This window comes from Cyrtonyx montezumae, unplaced genomic scaffold, assembly GCF_038088225.1.
Source record: "Cyrtonyx montezumae isolate F1298 unplaced genomic scaffold, pur_monq_1.0 scaffold_15, whole genome shotgun sequence".
NCBI lineage: Eukaryota > Metazoa > Chordata > Aves > Galliformes > Odontophoridae > Cyrtonyx > Cyrtonyx montezumae.
The window spans coordinates 8,547,233-8,570,574 of record NW_027071881.1 but is presented as its reverse complement, the minus strand read 5'-3'; the positions used below and the strand labels follow the sequence as shown (position 1 = coordinate 8,570,574).

Sequence of the window (23,342 nt, the reverse complement as noted above, 5' to 3'; positions counted from 1 at the left end):
GTTCCACGACAACGTCTTCTAAAAGCGTTTTGCAGAGAGAAGTGTCTCAGTCTTCTACTCGGAAGCACTGACATCCTTCAAAAATATGAAACTGTTTATACAGGTTGAGATTTCTTGAGTAAAATGATCTTTTCCTGCAGTCTACCAGAGCCAACCGTGCCCGTGGTTCCTCCCACCCAAAGTCAGCAGCAGAGATCTGGCACCAGCGCTCACAGACTGCCACATAACATCTCCTAGAGGTGCAGCAATATTAACATAATTGATGACGTTTATTACATTGGAAAAACAAGGAAAGCACAAGATTAGAAAAAACAAACATGCTTTTAATTCCACAAATGCTCTCTACCTATTTACAAGGTATCCAAAACACCTGCCTCAAATCCAGCAAGGCAGCCAAGTCAGCTACTCACTACTTATTTGCAAAAACATTGTGTTTTAATGACAGCAAACCTGAGCCTCTGCACTTGGGACAACCTGAAAGAGGACCAGAAAGTAAAAATGCCTTCATTTAACAACACCAATAATCCACCCCACTTCAAACGAGTGCAGGAGACTGAAAGAGTTCAATATCCAAGTTCTGCACAGCAGCACTGGCTCATCCCTTGCATAGTTTTAGCCAAACCCAGCAGCCTACCTGGGGATTTCAGCAAACCCCTGTGGAGCACGGCTTCGTTTGAACAGGGATGGGCGAGTCCAACCTCCACAGGTCATCCATGAGACAACTGGATGCTATTCTGCTCTAGAAAGCAATTGCAAGTTTTTCCCGTGAGGAACCAAATTCACATGTTTCTGTTTGAACTCTTCACAAAAGATAGGTTTAGCTGTGAACAGTAAAAAGGATGTTACGTTTTAACACAAACTACTATATACAACAAAAGAACCACATTGTGCCTCTCTTTTTATCCTTTATTCTCTAGTTCACACTTAGAAGCCTACTGAGAAATTACACAGGTCACTCTCCTGGCTGGGGTTTCTGAACACCTTGGGGTCACACTGCCAATCTCATTCCAACCCAGGAAGAAGGCTCAAGGTGCCAGCAGGCCACACGAGGCAGAAAGGCCGAGCACCCCATGCCAAACCCCTCTGTGGGCTGCACTTCACATGGGAAAGCAGCCAGAGGCAGGAAGTCATCTGGCAGCAGAAATCATCCCCCAAAATCTTGTTTGAAATGGAAAAACATAATAGATATCACTTCAAGGATGAGATGTTTTAAAAATGTGCAAATGTTACAGACGCTCGTGGAGAAAAAAACACTTCCAGGGCTGCAGGTCAGCCAAGTTGCATTTGCAAGGAGTGACTGTCCAGGCTGGCCCCTTTTCAAGGCCTTACATCTGCAGAGCAGAAAGATAAGCCAGGTCCCATCTCAGCCATGCATTTCAGCAGCTGTGGAATTTCACACACAGTTACAGCGACCAATTCAGACATTTCAGTAGTGCTTCCCACAGCCTTGCCTATTTTTTTCTGCTCTGAAGTTCCTAATTTCTCAACTCTCTCTGTGTTGGCCCTCAACTTCTAGGTCAGCTGTCTTCTCTTTTTAAAAAACAGTGCACGCTGTACCTGTTGAGTTTAAACAAGCTCCTGTGAAAGAAAACCCATGGAAAACACCCAGAGTTTTCATATTAAGTACAGCTGAACATCATGGGAGGGGGGAGGGTTACAGAAAGCACAACTGTGCTTGGACCTTCCTTAGTGAAAGGCCTCTAGATCGAGCAGCACAGCAGCATGGAGGCTGAAGAGCTTTTCCAGCTAGCACAGGCTTTCTCCACCGCACTGAGCATCAGAGTAGTACAAGACTTTGCCACAGGGCATGAATTTCACTCAAAGTAAATTAAAAGGCCAAATCTACAGACAAGGTTACGTGTACTTGCTAGCAGAAACTGGTGACAGATGAGAGACAGAACACACCACGAGAGTGTATTTATAAAGAGAGAAAAAAAAAGGGGCCAAATTGCCTTTGTTTTTACCATTACGAGGGAATGCTTTACCACTTTCCCCCTTGTAGATTTCTATGTGTGCTCGCCTTTGGCACAAGGAATTCTACGAATCACAAGATTCAGTTAATAATAATACTTCATATCAACACTCAGCACTTACATAGCGCTTCTCATATTCAAAGTGCTTTACAAAACAGCTCGTGAGTCCTCACAACACCCCTGTGAGGTAGGTAAGTATTATTATCCCCATTTGACAGATGGGTCAACTGAGGCAGAGAGGTAAAGTGACTTGCCCAAGGTTATACAGAGAGTTGAAATTCACGACATAGTGGCCCAGTTCTGGTCTTCCTTATGGTGGTGAAACACTAACAAACTCCCACAGAGCTACAACGGCATAAGCAACAGTCCAAAGCAAGTTTCTCTGGTTCTCAGTCCTTTGCTCAGATCAACTGATCACACCTGCTCCACCTACAACAAAACATTCACTTGCCAAAGTACTACAGGAAATTCAAAGCACAGCAGGAGAGACTGCAGTCTTAAGGCAACGTGTATGTTAACAGCTCCAAATCAAGCTGGGCTATGTGCAGATACATTTCTGCCACACTGTAAGAGTAAATAAAACAACTCAAGTGGACTCCAGCTGTGCATGTAGCGGCTAGGGGGCTAACTCCCCCCTCCTTTGAGTTAGAGTAAAACCAGAGCAAAATAATGGGGCCACAACAGCATAGAATCAGTAGATCTAAAGCAGACCTTTCACTTGCTGCTTTATAGGCAAATGTCCCTACTATCTTCTCATTTTGGACAGCTTCAGCACAGCTCGTTTCACTCTCTCTCTCTCTCCAATTTTTATCTCTGCATATAACAAAATTCCACTATTTCCAGCTTAAGAGTGATCAGCATTTAAACAGCGTCGTACATCATTCAAAGACCAATCAATACTTCCAAAAAGCATCAGTGCATGCAAATATCCAACATACAAAAAAACCAACAAGAGTGCTGGGAGATGATGCCAAGGATAAAGGTGGTCACAAGACAGCACATTTAATTTTTATTAAAAATACCAAACATCTCACTCTTACTGTACCTATGCCACTTAAGGTCATTCTAACCTGCAAAAAAATACAGGTCTTTTCCCAAAACTATTTACCTACTTACCTAAAAAGAAAGAAACAGCCAGCACACACATTTACACCTCCTCAAACTCGGCAGGCACAATTCATTTGAACGCAAAAAGGAGGGTTTGGGGAGGCAGGGTGAGTTTGTACATTGGCTTTAGGGCAGCGGGATATGAGAGAAGAAAATATCACATCCATTGTTACCAAACAAGCATCAAAATGACGAGAAGAAACGTAAAAATTAAATGGATGACATCCACTGGAAATCTCAAAACCTAAGCACATGGAAGCTGGCAGACACCTTGTGCCACTTCATCTATGTCCAGACATCAAATAAGATCAAACAAACCTTGAAAAGAAAGCAAAAAGAAGAATAAACCAGCCTGGAGACAATCTTCCACAAACCATTTCCCTGCATTATTTTCAAATACATTTTACTCTCACACAGTTTCCAAAAGGAGTAGGGGAGAAAACAACCCACTACTACGTATATATTTTTTAAAACTGGCTCCGTACCAGCACCAGCTGAGAGAGAGGGAGAGAAAAATAATTCTTCAAACACAATCCTTGGTACTTGAATAAAACGTTGCTAGCCAGCTGTCGAAACCCCTGCATTGCCAGAGGGTTCCAAGTGGAGTGGATACATGGTGCTGCTCATGGTCCTCTTCATTTGCTATGATATCTGCTCCGTGGGCCTCATCTGTATATCTCCAATCTAGAAGAGACCAGCACACGATTTCACTGCAGCACTGACTATATTTTAAACCTTGCACTGCGTACTTGCATGCTCTTCCTGCAACTAGGAAGAAGGCTATGTAGCTGAGGTTCAAAAAGAAACAGAAGTGAATGTAACTGCTTTGCCTTTAGCAGAAAGGATCAAAGGGCAAATGTGCACAGAAAAGAATATGAAATGACATTGAACTGAAAGGTTTATCATCAAGTCTTAAGTATGCTCCTGCTCAGAGGTTGAAGCAGAAACACTGCTTGCAGGCACCCCTCCACATCAGCCCCTAGCAGGACCTTTTATGCTCTTAAGGCAAGAAGGCCAGCTTCACTAGAGCCAGAGCCCTTGAGCTGCTGTGCTTCTAGACTGACCTAACGTCAAGATGGTTGCACCTTGCTCCAAAGGAGCAGAGATCACACTAGGGATTTGCTAAGCATCTCGTGATCAAAGTTTGCTTTTGCAACAGCAACTTAGCCAACATTCTAAACTTTGACACCATTCTTTCCTCCTCCTGGCTCCAGCTCAAAGCTGGTCACTTATTTCTTGTTTCCCAGAAAAGAAGACTCTCTGGCAGCACAAGCACCTTGGCAGGATCCAGCCCAACACATCTGGCAACCTGAACCAGCTGTGAGACCATCAGCAAATCTCAGATGGCAGTGTCCAAAAGGGACAAGACACACCTGTATCCCTCCCATTCTCCTGCTTTGCACAGTCCTCTGCAGTCAGAGCAATGGATAGATAGAGGGGTGTGGGTGAGCTGAGCAGCATGGTCCCAAAGCAGCTATAAGGGAACTGTAAACAAATGTGATCACTACTAATCCCCAGCTCTGCTAAGCATGCAGCTGCAATACTGATTAGCAAACATCAGGGCAGCAGTTACTCCTTCCTCCTTTAAATACCCACAACAGAGTCCTTCAACCCAGCCACAGCTTACCTGTACGTGAGGTGGGGCACTGAGGACATATATGACAGCATTAGCCATATCTTCAGCTTTGAGGCACTGGGAAGACAGAAAAAAGAATCTTAGACAAATAAAACCTTAGGGAAAATTAACCATGAGATCACTCCTCTCATAACCATCAGTAACAAGTTTCAACAGCATCAGTGGGGCATAACAAAAAGATGGAAGCAAGAAGGAAAAGAGTAATCCATTAAAAATAATTAATAAAGGAAGTATCTGGAGCTGATCTTCCTCTGATGTGAATAATCTTTCTGCAGTATGCTTTGAGGTGTCTGCTACAGCTAAGATCCTCAAGTGCTGGGCAGACAAACAGAGATGAAGCAGTTCTGCCAGCTCACGCACTGCCATCCTTACAAAAAAAAATTACCAGAGAAGAAAAAGAAATCCCGTGCCAGCTGCTCACAACACAGCACACACTTCTTGACCATCCTTGTGTAGACACGCTTGCTTATTGCATTTTATTGCATTTTCTCTTCAATAAAGAGGTCGCAGCCCGCAAAAATCTCAAAGCTGGCTGATAATTTATGTACAGGTACATCAAAGAAAGAAAAAAATACAGAGAGTGGGAAACTAAGCCTGAATGAGAATTTGCACAATGTTTAAATATTAGTGCAATATCTGAGGCCTAAGTGGCAAGACTTGACTTGGAGGATAGTGACTGTTCTGGAAAGCACTATGCACTCTGTGCAGAACTATCTTCTTGTGCAATTAACCAGGAGAGAGATTGTTAGACTAAGACCAGAGCCACTTCTCTCTGTTTCCATTTCTCCATGTCCTACCCGAATGCTCTCATAGGTTGCAGCAGCTCTCTCAGGGTCATTATCATGAAGCTTAAAAGCAAATCCCGTTTCTACCAGTCCTGGAGATATACACTGGAAAAGAGCAGAGCACATCCTAATAGGATTCGTAATTCTCCTTCAGCAAAAGAAAAACCAATAACAAACAAACAAAAAGAAAACAAAACAAAAACCCCAGACCTCTGCCCCACACAACTTACCAGCTCTCTACCACCCACAAAGCCAGCAGAGTGAAAACCCTCACAGTACTCACTGTAGCTCGTATATGAGTCTTTGCTTCTCTGAGTTCTTGCCTCAGCCCCTCTGTGAGTGCTGTAACTGCATACTTGGTGGCACTGTAAAAATGCACCACTGACTGTGGCACAACGCTGTGACCATTCATGCTGAGGAGAGAGCAGAAATGAGAGTGCTGAGGGGGGAGGTATGCAGTCCTGAGAAAGACCCAACAGCATATTTGGTCTTCGTTGTATTCAGACAAGCAGAGGCTCTAAAAAATGTTTGGAAAATAAGCCTTCACGATCCTGGGAAACACCCCACACCCTTGGGTGACCATCACCCACCCAGCAAGGTGAGCTCCTCCACTCTAATCCCACAGGTGGCATTCCCACCTCTTGTACCTGTTAATGTTAATAATATGACCGTCATCAATGTTTCTCTCCTTCATGGACTGATAGGCCTCTCGGGTGCAGATGCTTACAGCCATCACGTTGACCTGAGGGACAAGAGAAAAGGAGGCTAAGACCAGCAGCCCTGGACCTGTGGAGCCCCCCACCACAGACCTCACGGTGATAACCAGCCTGAGGCAAAGCTGCACCAATGGAGCCCTATCCCTGTCCCGCAGGGCTCAGTCCCAGTGCGTGGCAATTCCTGTTAACGCCAACAGAGGGAAATGCACCTACACAGACCTCACTGCACACACCCCCCCACAGCCCACATTATATTGCAACCATGCTCAGGGCTGCAAATAACAAAGGGTTTGGGCAGGGGAGGCACAGAGGTCCTGTTTTGTGAGACGAGGCCTTGGGCCCTGCCAAAAACAAATAGACTTTATAGTTTTATGGGCAAGTCTGAGGGCTGAGCACAAGGTGAGAGAGCTGCAAACTTCCCACAGTCAGCACTCCTTCCAGGAGACAGAACTATCTGCACTGAGCACACCAGGGTTTGGAGAGCCGATAGGATCCTAGCAGCAGGTAAATAGGTCAGCTAGTTAAAGTGGAAATCCCCAGATAGTGCCTGTCAGAGAGCCAGGCACTCCTAGGCACTGCAAACCACATGGCCAAAGAGCTTCCCACGCACAAATGAAGCCAAAGATCATCATGTAGTCCTGAGGAGGGCCCGAAGGGGCAAGGAATCCTTGAGATATGAAAGCCACCAATGTGCCATGCTGTTTTCTGACATTCTCCTCAACTGGATAAACCAAGGAAGGAAATGGTGATTTATCCTTTAGCACACAACCCACAGCTTTCCAGGGACTTGCTCTTTGAACCATCACTGCCCAGCATGCTGTGGTTCGGTTAAACTCAAGTCACATCATCCCTGCACAGTGCCACCTTTAATGCACAGATTGACAATTTGCTGGCCATAAAACACACGCTCAGAGTTTCCAGGAAAGCAGAGATATGGAAATTCCCCCACCTGTAATGCAATAGCACCAAAGCACCCACAGGCATGTGTGAGACTGATGAGGAAGCCGTGTCAGCAGCAGTGCTAACTGCTCAAGTTTATAGTGCTTTAGGTTCAGAAGAGCAGACAAATGGTAGAAAGTATGTGCTGAAGCCCTCCAGAATGGATGAAACCATTTCAGTGCAGGACATGCTGGCAGGCCCTACCGAATGGCGTGTCACTTTTTAACCAAGCAAGCAGGCCAGGCAAGTTTAAAAGCACTACTGTGAACTGAATGTCCAGGAAGAAGTAAATTTCTGATGAATCAGAAGTCAGGTGTAACTGTTAATGGGAGAAGTGGGAGCAGGAACAAGGTCATGTGGTCTATCATCTCCATAAAACTCAGAAACAAAAATCGGGGAGGGCTAGCTAGAAGTTGGCGGCACAAAAGGACACGCGGCCACAAGAGAAGAACATTAATTTGGAGACTAGAAAGCAAAAAAAGATGGATTTCAGAGGTGTGATTACTGAGCAGCACATTGGAGGGATGACTGGGGGTCAGCTGAAGGATCTCCAGCCATTGCTGCTGGTCATTATTTCCTGCTCATTAACAGAGGCTGTGCTTGTGGGTTTTGGTCCTTGCATAGATGAATAGCACTTTTATCTGGTCCCATGTTAACAAAGAGTGCCCAGGCAACAAAGTAAGTGAAGTAATCACCCTAATCCAAGTGCACTTTGGTTGAGCACACAGTCACTGCCAGATATCTCAGCCATCGTACCTGGAACTACAGAGATAATTCCCCAGCACCAGGTTGAAGATTTACCTTGGCTGCGCTGCAAGGAAGAAACAGAATCACAACTTTGCAGACATGTCAGCAGAAGCATCACCTTGGCACTGGAGCAAAGCCCAGCATGGGCAGGGCACTTGAAATCTTTGGGATTTCACAGTAAAAGTCAGGGAAAGTGGGAGTAAGCTGCTCCGGTCTCGTTCATCAAGCAAGTGAAGAGCCAACTTCGAGCATTATAAAATAAAAAGTAATATTAAAATCCCATTCTGCATTCCCCCCTTCCTCCAGAAGCACTGAGCCTCAAGGCAGTGCCTTGCTGCTGCTGTCCCTGCCTGCTCCACTCCATCTCCGTGGGCCACTAGAGGGTAACATCAGCCTGGCTGCAGGATGGAGCCGGGCTCAGCACTGTGATTCACATCCAGCAATGCTTCCTTGCGTGGGCACAGTTACAACATTCTGACAACTATTGGCAAAGCAAGGTACTAATCAGCAGCCACATGGGAAAGGCTGGAGCCCACACGGAAAGGCACCGTGGTAGCACAAAACAACTGGCTGGAAGGCAGCTCCTCTCCCAAAAGCACCCACGGGACTTCAGGATCCTCATCCCCTTTCAAAACATAGAGCAGCACTAAAAATATGCCTGGAAAACCAGTGAGTTCTGTGGCTACATCACTTCCAGAAACAATATCAAAGCTGTTTGTTACAAATACCCACACAAGACATTTTTCAGCACTCCTTCCTACTGAAAGAACAAAACGTTCAAAGGTGTCTTGGCAAAGATGGCCAATACATCTGCACTCTGAGTTTGCACAGCGTGCTGCACAAAGCAGCAGGGCTGCAGCCATGGCATGTGTTCGTTAATGCAACAGAAACAATAAGGGCACATTGCAGTAATTAATGAGTTCCCATTGCCAGGCTGGGAGAACGTAAAGGATCCTGCTCCTGGAAGTGCTGAGCACTTTGAATCAGGGCGTTTTAAGAAACCAAACTGAGCATCCCAACCCCCAAACACATACCCAGATGCAGGTTTACAGAACACACATCTATGCACAGATGGTATATAAAGGAAGGACAGAGCCTCACTGGCCACTGAATTATGCCAAGAAGAATCAAACCCATTCAGTGCCTACAGCGATGGGAGGATCTCTGCTGAGGTCCTTTGTGCTTGGAACAGTGCAAGTGGAAAGTTCAGCTTGAATTCCTGGCTGTAAAGGTCAGTAGGCAAAACGTGAAGGAACTGCTCAGATCCCAGAGCCCCAAGTCAGTGTGTACACAGCACCCGGCCCCGGTGGCTCCCACTCAGATCAGGGACTGCTGGAGGACTTTGCTCCAGACTGACATAAAGCACAGGCTCACAGACCAGCAGAGAGAAAAGAGGGGGAAGCTGTGAACCAAAAGATGAAGAGCTTAGGACATGCCTGAGATAAAAAAAGCTCCCTCTCTTGCACACACCGAATTTGCTAGCTGACAGCACAGAGCTCAGCACTGCTCTACAGCAGTGGGGATGCGATCCCTAACTTCAGGATCCAGCACCCCGAGGAGAATAAGCTCCTGGAGATTTTTCCCTTTAGAACAAATACCAGACAATAAGGAACTGGAATGTTAAAGAAGAAGGGGAGTAAGTAAATAAGAATGTGACTTCAGCTGTTAGATGTATACTGAGAGAGGAGCCTGGAAAAGAGACAGCCAGCCTCAAAGTTCATAAAAAATGCATGGAAAGAAAAATCAATCCAACAAAAAGAAAAAAAAAAAGCCTTTAATTTAATTTAAGGCCCTAATGCCTCCCACATCAATACGTTGATGGCTCTTTAGAAACTTTCCCTGTCTCGCAGCCCAGCAGCACACACAAACTCTCCAGCCACGTCTCTAAGCACGCTGTTCACTGACACCTTTCTCCACACTGCCTTTGGAAGAAGCTCCTGCTCAGCAGCCTGTGAGAGGTGCTGGCAGTGTTCCCCTATTCTGACCCTGAAGGCTGCAGAATAAGCAGAAGAAATGGATGTGGCGAGCACTCCTCCAGGCTGATGTGTTGCATGGGGAGAGCTGTCGGTGCAGATCCCTCCCCCCAGACCTTGCTGCCACCCCGGGGACCTGTACATGAAGTTTAGGTGTCTCAGCCCATTCCCCAGGCTAAAAGAGCAAGATCAGTGCAGATCACCTCTGGGAATAAAATACAACCCCAGCCTGGACTCCTAACCTGTCCCCGTGGATTTGAAGCCCTGCCTCTCTCCTCCCACACCACCCATCATCCCGAAGCAGCTCCAAAGGGTGCACACAGTGGTGTCCACAAGGAGGAGAACCTTACAGGTTCCCAGACCCCAATTTTGACCGCCAAAAATACCAGCATGGAGCTACGCAGAGCAACCCCATTCCAAATCCTTCCTCCCTAAAATTAGTGGAAGATGAGACCAAGTGAGCACTCCCACTTGAGCTCCAGGAAATGGAGCACAGAGAGAAGGCAGCAGGCAAGTGCCTCATCCCTGCTCCAGCCTGCCCACTTCACAAAGAACAAAAGGTCAGGAGAACAAAGGAAAGGGAGCATGAGGGGACACAAAGCAGCACACTGACACTTCCAGACAAGACAGGATGACAGCAACCAGGACAAGGTGCAGGAGACCCACGGGGCCAGGCTTGCAGCAGAACAACGCTGGGAAGTGCCCTGCTTTATACCAGCTCAGCCTCAGCTACACTTCACTTAATTTTCTTTAAAGACTCCATGGCAACTGGGAGCAGGGAGATGCGTCGGTGCAGTGACCCGGGCTGGGCAACCCACAAAAGCCTGGCTGGGCAGACAAAGCTGAGCAGAGCCTGCTTTGGCTGCAGTCACAGCAGTGAGCAGAGCAGCCAACATCCTAACAAGAACTTAATTAGACAGAATACAGCAGCTCTCACCCTGGCAGCAGGAGTCCGAAGCCTCCATGTGCCTGTTCTGCTTTACACAGCCCGTGGAACTGCTGCTGGATGGAAAGCCACTGGCTGCCACGGGGCAGACAGATCCAGGCTGGCTCTGCTGTCAGACACAGGGGCCCCATGCCTGTAACTTCTAACAACTTTTCAAACAGACATCTTTTTCCTTCACCACGACATAGCTGCTGCTGCAAAGACACTGCAGTTTACTCAAAGGCACAAGTACAAATCCTGTTCCCTATGAAGATGGTGCTTTCATGCACAAAAATATGGAGCACACGAAGGGGAAACCCACCTAAAGCTGCAGCACAAAAACAGACAGGTGTCCCACAGCTGTGGATGCCAGGTGTGTGCAGAAAAGGGCTGCCACACAGTGATGAGTCCCAAAAGGATGCATAGCAGCACCTTAGGGCAGCAACACCCTGAGAGAAGTGCTGCCTGTGAATGGCACCAAACATTTGCACTGCCACTCAGTTTGGCAGATGAAACGGTCTCGTTTGGATTGAGCTTTAACCAGATTACAGGCAGAAAATGAAGCTTCAGAGACAAAAGCATTACAGCTTTTTAAGCCAAAAAGAATCTGCCTGTTTTAAAACCCATTGCTAAAACTAACAGGATTAGCTACAAAAGCCAGTGTTGGGTATTCAATTTCCTATTCTGAGGGAAAAAAAGTGAGGCTCATCACTTTGTAGAAACACACTGATCTAAAGGAAAAATGCTACTGAAGGTATTGAATCTTTTCATGCTCCGGGGCGAATGCTCGTGGCTCAGCAGTACACAGTGCCTTTCCACTTCCTGCCCAGCCAGCACAGAGCCATGTCAGAGCTGGGGGGGAGCAGTCCTCAGCTCCAGGCACAAAATAAAAGAGATGGGTACAACGGTGCTGGTGAACAGAAGAAAAAAAAGCTATGTGATCTAGATAAGCTGAGCATAGTTGAGACAAGTGGAAAGTCAACGGGAAAGTGATCCCATCAAAAAATAAAAGAGAAATGTGAAAAACTATTTCCTGTTCCCTTCATCTACTTCTCATAGATGGCTGTGTTCAGGGACCCCAGGCCACTGCTCGCACACAGCTCCTGCCCTCCCCACAGCACTACTCACATCTATCATTGTCCGCCAGCCCTCTGTCTTCCCCGAGAGCAGGGGCTCCGGGCGAGCCAGCCCTGCGTTGTTGATGCACACATCAACTCCCTGGTGAAGGGTCTTGATGGCAGAGAACATGGACAGGATCTCCTCTTCGTTGGAGAGATCGCACTTGTAGGGGATGAGGGTCCCAGGGTAGCCAGCACTCTGGCATTCAGCTGCCAATTTCTGAGGAAGAGAGAAAAGAAGACAACATCCATCAGCCTTCTCTGTTTGGGGATAGGCCCAGGAGAGCAGCGCTGCTTTTCACTGCCTGGAATTAGCACTGTGATTATGTACCAAGAATTGCAAACAATACCAAGGCACAACGTCTGCAGCACACCCAAGCACGGCACCACGAGCCTCACAGACCCTGCAATGGGAACAACAGGGGCTACAGTTCAGCCCTGCAACTCTGAGGGCTGCAAGCTCAGCCTGACGCAGTCCCCCCTGTGTCCTGTGCTGCATGGGGCGTGTGGTGGTCCCAGCAACAGAGCTCAGTCTGTCACAAATGAACATTTGTAGATCATAGCTTCGCATTGGCTTTAATGTTTTCACCTATTTCTTTCAAAGAAGGAACACTCTTGTGCTGTCCACTGCCCTAAGTGAGGGTGAGCAGCTCCAGGTGAGCAGGTGCTGGCAAACCACCAGTAAGTGCTGCTGTGGGACCGGGCCAATGTGCTGCAGGACTGTCCCAGCACCAAGGGGCTGAAGGACACGGCTGTCACACGCCTTACAATCCCTCATCAGCCATTACCAACAATCATCCCAAAGCCCCCACATCCCGTATCAGATATAAGGCAAACGAGAGGCCGAGCGCTGCCGACAGCCCTCTGAGGATGCCCCTGCTCCCCTGACACAAACGAGAAGCAGCAGCTCAGCTCTGATGTGTCACATCAGAGATGGTGACAGCTCCCAGCGCGAGGCAGAGCCACGTGATGTCTGGTTTCTGCAGAGAGATGGACTCGGGCTACAAACGTCCACCGCGTCACTCAAACAGTGTCGCCCGCAGTGCTCCCCGCAACGTGACATTTCAGTGGGGGCAATAAAGCCCTGCTGCTGCCCGAGGTGGCTGTCCTGCTCCTCCCTGCGTGCCAAGCTGACTGCCAACCGCCATGCTCACCTGAGACAGCCCCGGCCCAGGCCTGCATGCTGAGAGGTGCAGGGCCAGAACGATACCCAGGCACCAAAACAAACATCAGACGAGAGACAAAATAACACAGAGTGCTGGAAGGGGAGATGGACATCGGCTCACACTGAGGCAGGACAGCAAGTTGGTCAGATGTCACCGTGTCCAAAAGGGGAGAAAAGCCACCTGCAGATGTGAGCTGACTGCCAACGCTGAGCCCTGAAACATTCATACCCAGAGCGCACTGTGCTCTCATTGCTCCGAGGCAACGAGCTCTGCTCAGTAAATGATTTTCAGCCTTTCTCAATACCTAAGACCAAGATGGAGGCGATGTGAGCCCCTGAGTGTGAGCTTAAGCCCCCTCTGGTTTGCCTTGTCCTGCATTCAGCAGCAGACCACAGGTCACCACAGGTCTCAGACCACAAGCAGCACCAGCCTGAGCCTCAAGGTCTGCTCCAGCAGCTGCTGCCCCTCCGGTACTGCTCAGTCAAGGCACTGCAGCAGCACAGGAATTATTACTGCTGTCACAGCACCATGCCAGGAGAGGACAGGCATGTTGAGCTCAGTTGGAGATCGATGCATCCCAACAGCATCACGCTCTCGGGAGAGCTCTGCTGCAGCTGAGCTCAGCAATATTTCTGCCCAGCAGAGAACAAAGGTGTCCCCAGGACTGGACTGATCCCTGCACCCTCTCAGGGCCGGCTTCACCTCGCTGTATGTGCAGTCTTGTTGGCTATGTGCTGGTCACATTTGAAAAAAACGTATTTTTAAAGATCAAAGTGCACCCTTTAGAAAAGAGTTTGGGAAAAATCTGCAGGAGTGACGTCTAGAAAATTAAAAGCAGAATGAAGGGCTGTCGGAGAATGCTGAACTACTGCAGGTTGATAAGGCCTTGCTCCTGCAAAGTTACAGGTGGGATAAACTGGGCAAGAGTGCCCCTCGCCATGTCCTTCATAACCTGCGGGTGAGGCAGGCTGCAGCCAAACCCAGCCCTGCTGCACAGGCTGCACGGCTGCATGTCACAGTCATGATTTCAAAAGATAAATACAAGCACAAGGGATCCAGGTGAACCCCCCGCGAATGGATCTGTGCCAGGGGAGCTGGCTGGAAGGAGACAGAGCCCAGGGACACGACCAGGGAAGGCCAGACAAGCTCATCTGCAGCCCGGAGGGAGCTGCCATGTTCAATGTCTCCGTTTCCATGTTCAGCTGTCACTTTCTGCTAGTCGGTGCAGCTCTCAGCACAGCTCCTGGATGGAGGCAGGAGGGGCCCGTGCACCACATGCCACAGCACAGAGGCATGCAAAGGAGCTGCTACCCCAACCTGCATGCCTCTCCTTAGCTCAGGGCTCAGATACAGCACCAGAAAAGCCCTGCCTCACTCGGAGGAAGGCTCCCCAGCCGCCACTGACCACAGAAAGCTGCTCACAAACGGCTCCCCAGATCCTGCTTTTCCTGTCTGGTTTCTCACCGCCTCAAATGGGAATCAGCACGGATCCTTTCATCTCTCAGGCTGCACTTGTGCTAACAAATTCCCTTTGAAAACGAAGCGCCGAGCAGCACTGACACCAGGCTGAGCTGAACGTGCTGCATGCGTCTCCAGATAAAGCCACTGCTGGCTCTTCAAAGGAACATCAACCACAGCTCAGTTTGTAGACACACGTAAAGGCAGCCTCTTAATTAGGGAGCTTGCAGGACTTTTTTTCTCCAGAGCAACAGTTAAGTCCCTCAATTAATGCTCATTCCACTTAAAGAAAACCACACGTACCAAGAAGAAAAAAAGAAATAAAAGCTGTTTTCTCAGATTTCAGAAGCAACTCAAGAGTGAGTGTGCATCCCAGCACCAACCCAGCCCAGAGACCTCAGGCAGTCAGAGGGGAAGCTCTGCAAGCAGTCCTAAGCCGCTCCACAGCACTGCTCCGAGCCGGGCACACTGCTACCTGCTCCAACCAAGATGAGACAACAAAGGAAAAATAATCACAGCCGAGGTTACAGCGTTAACAGCTGTTTTCCAAATGTCAGGTTTCTCCCAAGAAAGAGTTAACACTCTTTGTGCACAGGACACTCACAGAGGGCACAGTGCCATGCAATTAGATTCGGTCCTGGTGACATGGTTTTACAAAGCTAATTGAGATAAACATTTCAGGGGACTCTTATGGGGAGGCAAAAAAGAAAAAGAGTCGCGTCGGGCTTTATTTGGCAAACCATCCTATTAACTTCAGACACATTTAGTTCAGGGAGATTAAAGCCAGCAGAAACCATTAGGTAATTTTTAATCTGACCTGCCATTCATCACAGGTGCTTGCATCCTACTGACTTAGCCTATGCTTAAAAACATAGCCGTACCGAGAAACCAACTGGAAAGAAACTAAAGTCACCCCAATTACATTTGCTATCTAAAGGAAATGAAGGAGGAAAAAAAAACCAACAACCTAATGAACAGCCTCACAGTTGTAAAAGAAAACTAGGGGCTTAAAAACCCTTTCACTTCACTGATTGGCAGGTTTGAAGCTCCTTTTAATTAAGTTTTAATACCAGTGCGACAGCGAGCAGCGCATAAAGCTGGGGTTTATTCCAGCCACTTCCATGGTGCCTTCAGTGACCACGGGCAAGACTCAGAGCTCAGTTCCCTTCTCTGCAAAACAGAGATAACTGCACTGAACCCCACCCAGGAGCAGCCAGGGACCTGGGGCTTTTTGCCTCCATATGATCATTACTTCAGATTTCTTCCAGCTCCCTTTGTATGGCATCAGTTCCCCAGACAGGGCCTCCACGGGAGCCTAAAAAGACTTTCTAAATGAATAAAAATGGTAAAGTGATTCTCCTTCCCTCTCCTGAGCTTTAAATCAATGCTTTTTACTTACTGTTTGCAAATTGCTGCTCCTTGGCTCAGATCCTCCTCTGTTCCAAAACAAGGCAGAATGGTGGGGATAGGAAAGCGTGGAAAATAGGGTTCAAATGGAAAAGCAAACATGCAGTACTCAGCTGGGGGCACCAGCAGGAAAACCTACAAAGGAGGAAGCATTAGCACCGGTTTCAGACTGTTTGCCTGAAGTGCATCTGAAGTACAGACTGTTTAATCAGGGAGACAATTATTTTTATGCTGCTCCAGAAACTCTCAGCACTGTCAAAGAGAAAAAAAAAGAAAAAAAAACCACCCTCAAAACCTGGAGAAAATTGAGGTCCCTGTGCATATTTTTTCACCCTTCATCATTCTAAATGTACTTATTTTACAGCCCTTGTAAAGGCACAAAGGTGGCACACAAAATCAGCACACGTTCCATAAACAACCCCAAGAAAACAGACCCCACTTTATGGAAGAGGTGGGAATACAACCCTGGGAAAAGCTTCCCAGCTACCAGCAGTGAGAAACAACGTGGATGGGCACCCAAGGGGCACAGAGCTGGCGTGTGGCAGCTCCATCAGCACAAAGTGACACCTCAGCACCTCGTGCTGGATGCTACCCAGGCTCTGCAGCTGCACCCCGGAGCACTGCCTGGCCCCTTTGAGCCACACAACAATCCCATCCCACAAACATCACCTCCTGTCCACAGGTGGAAGGCAGCCCAAGAGCCATTCAGCTGGCTTCAGCTCAGGATCTCAGCCAGGTTCCCAGGAACAACAGGCACCTGGTTGTGCAGTCATGTCCTCGTGCTTCTAGGTGTCCCCTCAGGGGGCTGAGGAGCTGTGCTCTTTCTCCAAGCCCTCTCTGATCCCTGTACCTTTCAGGACTTAAGCACTGAAGATGTATTTTTTTATTTTTTTCCTAGCTCACTTCATTTTAAATTTCTGGTGTCACACACATCAGGCCAAATCACTCTGTTTCCACCTCCCTGGATGCTCCTGCTACCTCAAGGCATTCCAACAATTGCTCCTTACATCATGGCTGAAGGCGCTTTTTTTTTGGTGCTGGCTCAGATCACATCTTTACAGACTGGAGCAGAGGAGGAGGAGAAGTGCTGCTGCTACTATGACAGCTCATTAGAGCAATATTCCTCGCTTTATTCTGAGGTATGACTATCCTAAAACAAGCGTGCTGGGTGCCTGCCCACTTTTCAGCTCCAAAACACATAAAGCAGGTGCCCGTGCAGCCACGCACATGGATGTTTTTCCTTGCTCACCACTCCTACGCCCTCTCAAAGGCTGCAGCTGCTGTCCTGCACTCCCAGCCCCCAGCAGCCCTCAGAAGGGGGGGCTTTGTGGGGGGGGGGAGGGGGTCTGTGCCTCCCCGTGTGCAGAATGACAGCTCATGCATCTTGCTGCATCGCCGTCCGCTCCAGCACACATTGCCAAGGCAACCTGCACACACATGGCTGAGCCCGCCCGCCCGGCAGATAACGGCACACATCTCTGTGCCACGTGCCTTGTAACCAAATGCATCGCTGTGCTTGTGCGGGAGGTGCAGGAGCACCCACAAGCTTCGCCTGGGGATTTCCTGCTCCCAGCCCCGCTGTCCCCACCCGTGGGACACTGAAGCAACCCCAGACACCCCACGGTGCACACCCAGCTCCTCGCACAGGGAATCAGAGCAGGAAAACCTGAGCACGCCTCGCTCCTTTGGGAGGAAAGAAGCAGAGGGATCCCCCGGTGCACGGCCAAAACTCGCCCCTCGCTGCCACAAAGCAGCAGCACATCCCTCCTGTGAGACCCCACAGCCAGCCTCCCACTTTCAGCTCTCCACGACCCCATTCGTTCTCCAGCTCCCAGCCCGGCAGCGCTGCGTGTCTGCCCACACACTGCTGCGAGGACCAGGCAGAGCCTTCCTCTGCCTCACCACTCCCGTTCTGCACCTGTGTAATCCTCAACGAATCCTCTTCTGAAAGGCAAGATTAGCACATGCTTGCAGAGCAGCAGGCCTTCCCTCGCTGCCTCCCCGATATCCCCCGGCAGCAAAATTCAGGTGCAAGTCCCAAATTGCAGCACGCTGGGGATTTACAGCCCTGAGATGAAGGCTCGGGCACACTGCAGCGCGACCAGCAGGGACAGCGTGGCTGTGGGTGCCACCAGCACCATGCCAGGTCCTGGCATGGCAGGATCAGCACGGGCACATCCGCACCGCTGCTAATCCCGAGCTAAGCCGCCAGCCCCAGCAGGGCTGCAGCTGATTGGCATGAGTGCAGCAGAGAGCAAAGTCTGGCGAGCAGAGCCACAGCACAGGTCCCGTGCTGCCAATTCTCATCCCATTTCACGCCCTGCAACAAGATTGAGCTTTAAATCCATGCAGGACCGACCGGGATGAGCGAGAGATAGCATCAGCTGGGGAATGAGCAGCAGCACTCCTCACGGGGACGCTGGCAGGAGATGGGGTTAAGTCCTCAGTGTCCCCAGTACCTCTGCAGAGCTTTGGCCATTAACAAACCCCAGAGGGCAGAAGCACGTTAAGGGGAGGGAAGATGAATTGAAGCAGGTTCAAAGCAAACCTTCCCCTGCACACCTCACAGATGGGGAAAGCCATCAGGCAGCAGAGGACTCATTCCCACTGTGCAGAGCAGCAGATATGGGATCTCTCATTTTATCAGGAAGGGATCTGGTCAGGGACGAGGGGCAATGACAGCACCTCGGAGGCCTTGAGCACCCAGCACGGTGACCACTGCCCCTCCAGAGCCAAGGAGATTCTGAAGGTCATTCATTCACAAGCAGAATCTGCCTTGGGATTACCCTGCTGGTTCCTGCAACCACCACCTTCAACCAACTCAGAGTCCCCCTGCAGCCCAGCAGCTTGGCCAGGCCGTGCCAAGGGCCCTGTGACACCTGGGGATGCATGGGACACTCACAGCTCAGCCCAACACCTGCAGTGCCAGGTCACAGCACGGGGCCTGCTGGAGCCAGGCAACCTCCTGCCACCCGTGGGCACTCTCATGCAATGCAGTAAAGCTCCACATTCACCTGCTATAAAACAACTCGGCCCTTATGTCAATTGCCTGAAAGCACCGAGGGGCCAAGAGCATCCCTGGTGGCCCAGGCAGGGCCCGGCCACCGTGCAGTGGCTGTGCTGGATGTGCAGTGTGGCTGTCCCTTCCCTCTCCCACACAGACATGGCCCTGCATAGAGAAGGCAGCTCTCACCTCCTCCGGGGCTGGCTGCTCCAGCTTGCAAGCCACAGCTCAGCTTATCAAAGGCTGTTTCTTGAGCAAGATCTAACCTTGAGGACACGGTCCCTGGTTATAAATGTTACCTTTGATCAATAACTGTCACAAATGCATTAGAATCAATCAGTTAAGCCTCGTAATTGAAGCAACGTTTATTGCTTCCTGCACAGCTCTGTCTTCTCCTCAACAACCACCACAAAATATCCATCTGGGGTGCCAGCCCCACAGCACGGCTTGTCCTGCACACACCTCCCTGAGCTCCCAAAGCACCAGGGCACATCCAAAGCTGCTCTCAGGCCTTCCCTTACCCAGGTGAAGAGAAGAGCAAAATAAATTGAGATGTAGCAGAGCAAACACTCTGTCCTACAGGCAACCCCATCCCTGCACCTCCCCGTGCTGCTGCGAGGGGTCAGACACCAACCATCGTGAAGAAGAAAGACACGGGAGATGTGTGATGAAGGCACCACAAGTGATGCACTGCCTTTGGTCCACGGGATGCTGCAGCCCCAGCCAGAGGGTGATAGCACAGCGACCACAGATGGGAGAGGCTTCATCTGCACAAAGCTCTGGGCTCATTCATGAAACACTTAAGCTCTCTCCTGACTTGAAATGCTCAGAGAAGAGCAGAGTGCTCCCTGTAAGCCCACGTGCCAAGAAGTCTGCGGCAGCTGCTGACACCTCCGGGCTTCGCACTTCGAGCAAGCTTTCAACCCAAATTATCTTCTGGCATGCAGGAACGAAGTAAAACCATTTCAATTGTGTTTCGCTCCTCCAAGACTGACTGCAGCCCAAGAGCCACTGCTGCTGGCCCACACACACGGCCACGCTGCGGCACAATGAGTGCAAACAAAGGGCTGTTGTGGGGAACTGACAGTGAGAGCTGCACAGGGGTCAGCACTGCGGTTCAAACGCACACAGCTTTGGTTGTGGGGGAACCGAGCTGCCAGGGTGAGCTTCCACAGATGAAGGTGCAAGAAGAGGAGAAAAAATAAATCCAACCCAGCTCTGAAAGAAGAGGCACTGCCACACAGTGCAGCGCTGGGCTCCATCTGAGCTCCCCTGCGTGGCACGGGAACAAGGCTGCTGCAGTGCACGAGTGCCAGGGACTATCCAGAAGTCAAATAAGGAGCACTGGAGTCATGACACAGGCTTTGTACCAGAACCACAGCTTTGCAATTTGCTCGTTATCTTGCCTCGAGCCCTTATCTGATTTTCCAAGAGATTAAGAAGTCTTGACATAGTATTTATTGCCTGCGTTAAACTCCCCATGAGGCAGCATACTCTTTCAGTCATTTACAGCAGGCTGTAAAGCCACCATGTAGAGTGGTTCCTGCAACCTTGCCTTGAAATGGATGACTCCAGTGCACAACATTAAAAAAAACTCATGCTCCATGTTGCAAGGTGAGCACCGTATCCCTGTTCTTAAACGGTACCATTTGCACTCTTCCCATCTCAAGATGTCTTCTTTCTTTTGGTACACACTCCCATACTATGTACAGTGGTACTCAGTGAACTACTCGATCTTGAGAGAGCAAAAAGATCTGTCCTGCAGCACCTACCACCGAGATGCTCCAGCCCATCCCACATCCTCATCCCACAGCACCAAGCTCTCATCTCTCCCACGCTGCTCTCGTGGCCCTGCCAGGGCCAGCAGCCTCGCACAGCTCTGTCCTGCCCTTTGTGGCCAAAGCCCTCCTGGAAGCAGCACATCCTCCCCATCCCACCACAGCTCCTGCCAGGATGCCTTCCTAGAAGGTGCCCACAGCTTGGAAAACAGCAGCCAGAGGTAACAGAAGAGTGCGTTTTGTGGTTACACTATAACTAATCGAGGGAAGGGAGCAACACTCTCATTTCCATCCCATGGCTCCACGTGCCCAAAGCCCATCTGCAGGCAGCAGCCTCGTGGGTTGGGCTCCTCCACGTCGCCCACGCTCCCTGAGATGGTTCTTACGGACGTGTCCAAAGTCCCAAGTCCCACTGTGGGCTCAGATCTGAGGCTCAAACACCTCTGAGGAAAAAATGTAAGCTGAAGTAGAGGAAAGCTTGGTTACCACACATGCATCCCTCAGAGGTGCAGCAAGGAGCCCCACCTGCAGCAGGACGAGGGATGAAGCTGTTCCCACTGTGACCTTGGGATACCCCGAGCTCCAGCCCCATCCAGCAAGCAGCATCTCTGGCATTTTCTTCCTCATTAAGGACACATTCTGCATACTAAATAAAACCAGAATAGCAACAGAGCAAAACACAGCCCAGACACCTACCAAAACAAATGGCTGCAAACACCAGGCAGTCCTCAGAGAGCCTGGGAGAAAGAACCAACCAGGGACAAACACGAGCTGCACTGTTTAACTCAAGCACTTGACAGATGACAGCAACGAGAGGTGAACAGTCAGCACCGCTCAGCACAGCCGTGTACTGAAACAACCCAGGGAGATCAGCCACCGCATGACTGCGTTGTGAGCAGCACCGAACTGCTGGGAGATCCCAAGGAAAGCAAGGCCCAGGGGACAGCTCGGGAGGTCTTATCTGTATGTTTTATCCTCCCTACAAGCAGTGTGCACCCCTCAGACCGATGAAGAACAGCAAAAGTTCTGTCCCTTCCAAGCATTACCTTCCTCAGCAGCACTGCCTCCGGCAGCTTTGTTTCACACGACCTTTTGGGCCATTCATTTGTGGTGCTGTGCAGAGTGGGACCTTCCCACCCGGGCCAGGGCAGCAGAAGCACTGTGTGCCTGCACAGAGCTCAGTGCCACAGCTCTGCACTGCTCTGCTCTGCCCGCAGCTTTCCTCCCCGCCGAGCTGAGTGTGAGCTCTCCCACGGCCCCATCCAGCCCTGAGTTTTATCCGATCCGAGTTTCCCACGCAACGCAAACAAGCGAAAAAGAAGAGAAACGTCAACAAAATCGTAAGAAGAAAGGAATCAAAACCTTTCGGCGCTCTCTTCACCCTCAGACGGCAGCGCGGTCTCTTTTGCTTCGCAGACCGCTCCTGCACCCCCTGCACAAAGCGAAGAGCCGGGACGCAGCAGGAGCAGGGCACGGCACGGCAGCAGCACACGCGGACAGCTCAGCCTCCTCCTGAAGGACAGCTGCGGTTCTGCCCTCGCACCAAAGCCCACGGGCGGCCCCGGAGGACTCCCCCGCCCCTCCGGCGACACGCGAGCTCCGTGGGTCGGTCCGCTGGAGCAGGGAAGGACGCGTTAAGGACCGAGGAAGCGCAGAACGCCGCTGTTCGGAGGGGAACGCGCGAGACCGTCTGAGCGCGGCTTCGTGTGTCCTTGAACGCTCCCCGGCCCACGGAACAGAACCGGAGCCGCTGCTCGGACCTCTCCTATCGCCCCCACCCCCACATCCCCACCCCCTCCCCCCCGCCGGCGACGCACCGCTCCGGTCCCGCCGGCCGAGGCCTCGCGGGGCGGCCCGGGGATGCCCGTCACCCCACACCGGGCCCAGGAACCTCCGGGAGATCCCAACCCCGCTATCGGATCCGCCGCGCCCCTCCCGCAGCCGAACCCTCCGGCCCCGCCCCGGTACCTCGATCTTATCCACGCTGCGGGCGCAGCCCACCACCTTCATGCCGTGCTGAACCAGAGCCCGCGCCACGGCCGCGCCGATGCCCACAGAGGCGCCGGTGACCAGAGCGACGCGCCCGGTCCAGCGCTCCATGGCCGCGCCGCCACCGCCGCCACCGCGCACAATGCGCCGCCCGCCGCGCCTGACCACGCCCCTCACCGCCTGGCCACGCCCCCCGCGTTGTAACCACGCCCTCCGCGTTGTGGCCACGCCCCTTCCCCGCGCTGTACGCGCTGAGTTTGTCCGGTCTCGGCCGCAGCGCGGCGTGCGCTGACCCTTCGGGAGCTGCCTAATGAAAAAAGAGACAGCAAACGGACGCCGCTGTTACAAGAAATCTAAAGAGGCCCGGAAAGATACCGCAGCCATAAGGGCGGCGGGAGATGCAGCGCCCCGGGGCGGGGCGTTACGAGTACGACCTCGGCTGGAGGGCTGCGGACCTTACAGCCCGCACTGCTGCCTGCGGGCCCCGGAAAGCAGCTTTTCCAGCTGCTGGCACTCTGCTTTGTACGTTTAACTCAATGTTTCATTGCATATGTGAACTAACAGAGGGCCCGGGCAGCTGCAAGAGGAGCAGCACTCAGCTTTGAAAAAGATGACGAAGCT

The 23,342-nt window shown here is 50.7% G+C and overlaps 1 protein-coding gene across 2 annotated transcripts; it reads right to left on the bottom strand.

Moving 5' to 3' along the window:
- Positions 1-302: 302 nt before the first annotated feature.
- DHRS11 (dehydrogenase/reductase 11) lies at positions 303-22,844 on the bottom strand. 2 transcript variants are annotated; one of them, XR_010621934.1, is made up of 8 exons: positions 22,701-22,844; positions 11,930-12,139; positions 6,149-6,243; positions 5,785-5,914; positions 5,514-5,606; positions 4,708-4,773; positions 3,566-3,764; positions 303-3,398 (listed from the first exon to the last, which is right to left on the bottom strand). XR_010621934.1 is itself a non-coding variant. In XM_065732138.1 (7 exons), exons 1-7 carry the CDS (start codon positions 22,830-22,832, stop codon positions 3,723-3,725), a joined length of 768 nt encoding a protein of 255 aa, XP_065588210.1. In that variant the 5' UTR covers positions 22,833-22,844; the 3' UTR covers positions 303-3,722. The 2 variants fall into 2 exon arrangements, 1 of the variants encoding a protein (XP_065588210.1); XM_065732138.1 differs by having other exon boundaries at positions 303-3,764.
- Between the last annotated feature and the right edge of the window lie 498 nt (positions 22,845-23,342).

Bases quoted from the DNA above. Each gene is read 5' to 3' on its own strand.
- DHRS11 (XM_065732138.1), bottom strand. From the start codon at position 22,832: ATGGAGCGCTGGACCGGGCGCGTCGCTCTGGTCACCGGCGCCTCTGTG. The intron at 4,774-5,513 runs GTAGGACATGGA...CTGTCTTCCCAG, and splicing joins CAACCTATGAGAGCATTCGG to TGCCTCAAAGCTGAAGATAT. The intron at 3,765-4,707 runs GTAAGCTGTGGC...GGTCTCTTCTAG, and splicing joins GTGCCCCACCTCACGTACAG to ATTGGAGATATACAGATGAG.